The 6,291-nt window shown below is 45.4% G+C and overlaps 1 protein-coding gene across 1 annotated transcript in view; it reads right to left on the bottom strand.

Annotated features, from left to right (window-relative positions):
* Positions 1-1,191, bottom strand: part of LOC102927763 (CMRF-35-like molecule 4) — a 39,226-nt gene extending 38,035 nt beyond the window's left edge. Inside the window, exon 1 of the mRNA XM_076543694.1 lies at positions 193-1,191. Coding sequence (XP_076399809.1) covers positions 193-253 — 61 coding nt within the window. The 5' untranslated portion in view covers positions 254-1,191. The remainder of the gene's footprint in view (positions 1-192) is intronic.
* Positions 1,192-6,291: the final 5,100 nt, after the last annotated feature.

The following is a 6,291-nucleotide window of genomic DNA, read 5'->3' on the forward strand; positions in this document are numbered from 1 at the left end:
GATTCCTGACAGCACCTGTGAGGTGACATTGGCCACTCCTGCCAACCCCCACTCCTTGTCCTCACTCTGGTCCCATCTTCCTCTGCTGGCTGCTCTCTCCCACCTCCCATCCCCCATCATGCCCTCTCACTTACTCCAGGATTTCTGCTTTCAGAGCTGTAACCCCCACCCCACCCCCATCCCCGTGCTCACCTGGGACCTGCAAGAGGAGCAGAGCTGAAGGCAGCCACACTCCCGTCACTCCTGGGGTCATTTCTTCAGCTCTGATGTCTCCTGCCCACACCAAGCCCAAGAGGAGAGGGGCAGTGTCCTTTTAGAACGTCCAGTGTTCACATGCCGAGTTCTCCTTTCTGTCCTCTGCTTCCTGCTCCCCTGAGAGGCTCCAGATGAACTGCTACAGGAAGTGCTCTGAAGATGCTCCAGGACTCAGGGGCACTGGTTCCTGTCAATCCAGTTAGGGGCATATCCACGGCCATGGATTGAGGATGTCACCTGTCCCCCAGCCTTCAACTAAGGGCTTCACAACCTTGCCACTCATGGTCAGCCCTGGAGAGCATTTCTTTTTTTTTTAATTTTTATTTTTTAAATTACACTCATGGGCATTTCCTTTTTTGCTGATGCTTTCCATCCTCTGTGATAAGCCACTTCCTGAGCTGACTTGAGATCTGTCCATCTTATCTTGCTCCATCTTCATGAGGAGAGGAACCACCTCCTTCACTTTTGTGAATCCACACCATATGTGCCTGTGTTGCTCCGGTGAAACCCTCTTGAGTTCGTTGTGAGTGGGAGGTTCATGGGACAGTTCTTAAGGATGCTTGGCCAGTCTCCTCTTTGCATCTTGGATCTTGTTAATCCTCCTGGGTGATAAACATGGATGGTAAACACATTGTCATGTCCTGTATTCCTCTTCTCAGAAATTCCCTGCATGGAGACTTGTGCAGTGCTGGGACTGAGCAGGATGAAGGATCCTGGGAAACATGAGTATGGGTTCTGGCTTCTCATGTGGGCCAGGCTTGAGGCTCCCTGGGATCTGGTCCTAAAGTGACCTCTATTTTAGAGGAGGCTGAGGAGGGACCCTGTCCTTGTCAGACCCTGGACTTGAGACTGAGGGGTAGGGAAGTAAGGGGACAGGGAGGGAAGGTGTCCATGGAAACAGGGAAGACCTGGGGCAGGGGGACTAAGTTCTGTATATGTGATTGTGTTTACTTTTTTGCACATGTGTGTTTGGGTGGGGCATGTGTCTTTGTGTGTGTGTGTGTGTGTGTGTGTGTGTGTGTGTGTCAGAGAGAGAGAGGGAGAGAGAGACAGACAGACAGACAGACACCGACACAGCAAGAGACAGAATATGCAACCAAGACATCATTCATGTTACATTGCTATAGGAAAATATCCCTACAGACATGCTCACTGGTCTAGTCTGATGGAGACTATTGCTCAATAGAGGTTATTTCATCCAGGAGTCTCTAGTTTGTATCTAGTTGACAAAAACTTACTAAGCACTGTCACCTGTCTGTCTGTCTATCTGTCTATTATATTTCTCTTCTTTTTCTTCTTTCCTTCTTTTATCAAAGGCCTTGTATTAGTTATTTTTATTACTATTGTGACCAAATATTTTCTTGATTACTAACTGATACAGAAGGGCTCAGCCAGCATATGTGATACCACCCCTGGGCAGGTGGTCCTGGGTTTTACAAGAAAGCAGGCTGAGTAAGCCATGGAGAGCAGGCCAGTAAGCAGCGTTCCCGTGGCCTCTTTTTCAGTTCCTGCCTGCAGGTTCCTGCAGAGTTCCCGCACACGTCCTTCAGAATGCAGGATCGTGAAATTGAAGCCAGATGGAGCCTGTCCTCCCAGCAAGTCGGTTTCGGTCAGTGTTTTATCACAGCAACCACAACAACAAACTAGAACAGATCGATGGATAGATGGATAGATGGATCGATGGATCGATGGATCGATGGATAGATGGATAGATGGATCGATGGATAGATGCATAGATCAGACAAACAGGTGGATCAGCTTATCCTTGACTGACACAGAGGCTGGCTTGTTCCTATGTGATTGACACTGTTCCCTCATGATCCCATTTCTGCCTCTGTCTTGCTGCCCTTCTCTCATCATGCTCTTTATTTCTGAGACAAGGTTTCTCTATACAGTCCTGACTGTCTTGGGACTCACTCTGTAGACCAGGTAGGACTCAAACTCACAGAGATCTGTCTCCCTTACCTCCTGAGTGCTGGGATTAAGGGCATGCATTTCCACCCCCTGGTTCATTTCATGGTTTTAAAGCAGATTATTTGGCTGCCATTCTAGAGCATTTCCCCGTGGGTCCCAGAAGAAAAGCCATGTCCCCAGAGAGGACTTGCATGACCACCCTGCATCTCTTCACCGGGTTTGGTTCCTCCACTGAGCTTGTGACAACTTGCAAGTCTTTTATGTGCTTGGGACAAAATGTAAGCTCCATGAGGGCCGCCATTCTACCTTTTTGTTTATACCAGGGCTTGGCACTTAGTAGGCTCTTAATAAATATTTCTTGAATAATAACAAAGGAATGGCTTTGAGAGGCTTCACGTAATTCTCAGTGGGCTAGGGGAGAATTGTTAATTTGTTCATCATTCCCCTTTCATTATTAATTGGTGTGGCCAGTTTGGATACATGATGGACAGTGTCTGTCCTTGTCAGAAACCATGCTAGGGGCTGGAGGGATGGTTCAGTGGTTAAGTTTCTGTTCTTCCAGAGGACCTAGGTTCAATACCCAGCACCTACATAGAGGCTTACAACCATCCTTAACTCTAGTTCCAGGAAAGCTGACGCCCTCCTCTTGCCTCTGTGTGGCACTAGACATGCATACGGTGCACAGACATGTGTGCAATCAAAAGACCCATACATGTAAAATGAATGAATAAATAAATAATTTTTAAAAATGTCTGCTGCTCTTGCAGAGGACCTGAATTCAGTTCCCAGCATCCCTGCCCCAGGTGGCTTACCACCACCTGAGCTCCAGCTAGGGAATCTGTACCCTTTTCTGGATTCCCTGGACACCTGCACTCACATGCACATACCCACATACAGATAGATACACATAATTTAAAATGATAATAATAATAAATAAAAAACTCATGGCAGGAACTGGAGAGATGGCTCAGCGGTTAAGGGCACCTGCCACTGTTCCACCAGCCAGGATTGATTCCAGCATTTATAGAGCAGCTCACAATCCTCTGTAACTCTAGATCCAGGGGATCGTCTGGCTTCTTCTGGCCTCTGTGGGCACCAGGATCACATGTACTACACAGAAAAATATGCAGGCTGAATACCCATGCACATTAAAATAAAAATTTTAATTACAAAAAGAAACTCATACCAGGGTACCTGGCAGTATGGTGACTGCGATCTCAGGACTCCAGTGATGCTCTGGCCTTGAGGTGGCTCCAGAATCTGCCTTCCTTCCCTTCCCCTACACTTGGCACCAACTGTTCCTTGTCATGTTTCTGAACCCTGAGCCACTATATCTTAAGGCTTGAAATTGGGAGGAAGTTGAAGAATTTAACAAAAGGCAGAGGGAGGAATTAAAAGAAATAAGGGTAAATATGTGAAATTACTGTTGAGTAAGTAAATGCCAGCACCCCTAGTTCTGTCCTTGGAACCCAAGGAAAGGCTGAGGAGGGACCGATTGTATAACAGTGTTCTCTGACCTCCACACTCCTGCCATAGCATACTCACACACACACAGTGTAGGTGTCTGTGTAACACGAATTCTAATTGGTCTTTAAATAAAAACCCAGAGCCAGAAATTGTGGTAAATACTGAAAGATCAGAGAGACAAAGGAACAAGCTACCTCTTACCTCTGGGACTCCTCAGTCTGAAAAGACTCCTCATTCAAAAGACTTTTTAGTTCCTGTCTCCTCATGCGTTATATAACTTTCCCGGCCCAGCCATATTATTTCCTGTCTCAACTTTCCTAGTGCTGGGATTAAAGGCATGCAACTCCCAAGTATTGGGATTAAAGGTGTGTGCCACCACTGCCTGGCTCTGTTTCTCTCCTAGACTGAGTCTATCTCATGTGGTCCAAGGTGGCTTTGAACTCACAGAGATCCAAATAGATCTGTGCCTCCAGAGTGATAGGATTAAAGGTGTGTGCCACCACTACCTGAGCTTGTTCTGTTCTCTGATCTTCAGGTAAATTTATTAAGATACACAATATATCACCATCTGTCTGTGCCCACAATTACACACACACACACACACACACACACACACACACACAATTATTTTTTTCAGGACAAAACTCAGAGGAGAATCAGATAGGATGTGGATGATCTTTTCTAAGATCTGGAGACACAACTGTTTGTAGATGAAGGACACTGTGAGACGGGAAGCAGGACCCTGTGGCTGCCACCAATTCTTCTCCTCTTCAGCCCCCTAGTTAGTTGTTCTGTGGCCTTGGAGACCTGGAACCCAGGGCTCAGGTGGGAGTCAGAGAAAGTCTGTTCTAGACTCCAGGGAGAAGAAACATGACAGGGAAAATGACCAGGACCTGTCTCACAAGATCTCTCCCCAAGTGTCCAGCATGAATCTTAGAGAGTTCTTATTAATAAAATCAAACCTGAGCCAGGTATTGGGGTGAATACTGGAAGACCAGAGAGACAGAACAAGCCACAGCTTCCTCACCTTGCCAACTTCTCAGTTGGTCTTGTTTCCTCATCCTGGAAGCCTCTGTGTCCTCATATCCGAATGGCTCTCAGCTAAACTGTGCCGCTCGAAAGCCTGAATGCTTAACCAGCCGCATGCTTAACCAGCCAAATGCTTCTAGTTTCTGGTCCTCACACCTTATATACCTTTCTGCTTTCTACCACCACTCCCTGGGATTAAAGGCATGTGTCACCGTGCCTGGCTGTTTCCAATGTGGCCTTGAACTCACAGAGATCCAGAGGGATTTCTGTCTCTGGAATGCTAGGATTAAAGGCCTGAGTGCCACCGTTTTCTAACCTAAGTATCTAGTGGCTTTTCTGTTCTCTGACCCCAGATAAGTTTATTAGGGTGCACAATATTTTGGGAAACACAATACCACCACATTTCCCCTTTTTTGTCTAAAATTAAAAAAGACTTAAAACTAATACAAGAAAAATAATATCCAATAATTATATACAATATATACACAGTCAAGATTACATTAATAATGTCTAGTCCATCAACATTTGACAGATTCAGACAAAAACTCCATTAATATATAACAATGTCCAGCCCAGTAACAATGATGGGGCTAATTTTTTTGGTTTCTTTACCAAGATTTTATAAGTGCAGACATTTCATTTCTAAAGGAATTTTTACATAGTGTGGGTCTGTGCTAAATTTTTTACATTGGAGCTTAGGATGGTGTCCTCCTAGAGTGGACAATGACATAAAGCAGACTGGTGAAAATACAAATGTTCAGTGCACAGAACCAACTTGTACAGCCTGTGGGACAGAGGATGCAGCAAGACTTGGGGTCACAGACCTCAGCTACAGTTTTCTATGTAACATGGGAAGTTGCTTCTAGTTTTCCCTGATGTGGGAGGCAAAGGAGATGGATTAGAGGGCTGCGTGGTTTTTTCATGATCTGTTTGAGCCAGACCAACGGTGTTTGTGTGTCTGCCTCACATTTCTGCACAAGGACATCATCCCAGAAGACTTGAGGAAAGATCTATCTTCATATCATGAGCAAATGACAGAGAGTTCTGGCATTTCACCACCAGGGCAGATTTTCTAGGCCTTCAGCCACAGTCAATCACAGCACGAGAGGAGGAAGAAATACAGTGCCCACGGGCCCTCGAGAATCGCGAAACACGTCATGGTGAAAGTTTGCCAACAAGGCAGCAAGTTGAGCAATAAGAAAAGGGGAAGCAGTGGGGACAAAGAATCTGCATAAATAGGAAGGGCGGGGACGGACCCAGAGGGCTGTTTGCAGAAGGGGGCATAAGTATCACATGCATAAAACATGCTGTGCTGACAAAATCTGCTGTGGAAAGAAGGTGGGGACACTCAGATGGAAACTCTTCCCTTGTTAAATTATTATTTCATTATTTTAAACTTCTTTTACACCTTCACAAGTATATACACTAAATATTAGTCATTTTCACTGCTACTACTCTTCCTCAACTTCCTTCCTGTTTCCACTTCTTTCCTTGTTTCCTTTTTACTTTTTTAAAACTTTTTTTTTTTTTTGGAGACAGGGTTTCTTCCTGTAGTCATGAAACTCACTCTGTAGACCAGGCTGGCCTTGAACTTAGAGATCTGTTGGGATTAAAGGGATGTGCCAC

This window comes from Peromyscus maniculatus, chromosome 8 (assembly GCF_049852395.1).
Source record: "Peromyscus maniculatus bairdii isolate BWxNUB_F1_BW_parent chromosome 8, HU_Pman_BW_mat_3.1, whole genome shotgun sequence".
NCBI classification, from domain to species: Eukaryota; Metazoa; Chordata; class Mammalia; order Rodentia; family Cricetidae; genus Peromyscus; species Peromyscus maniculatus.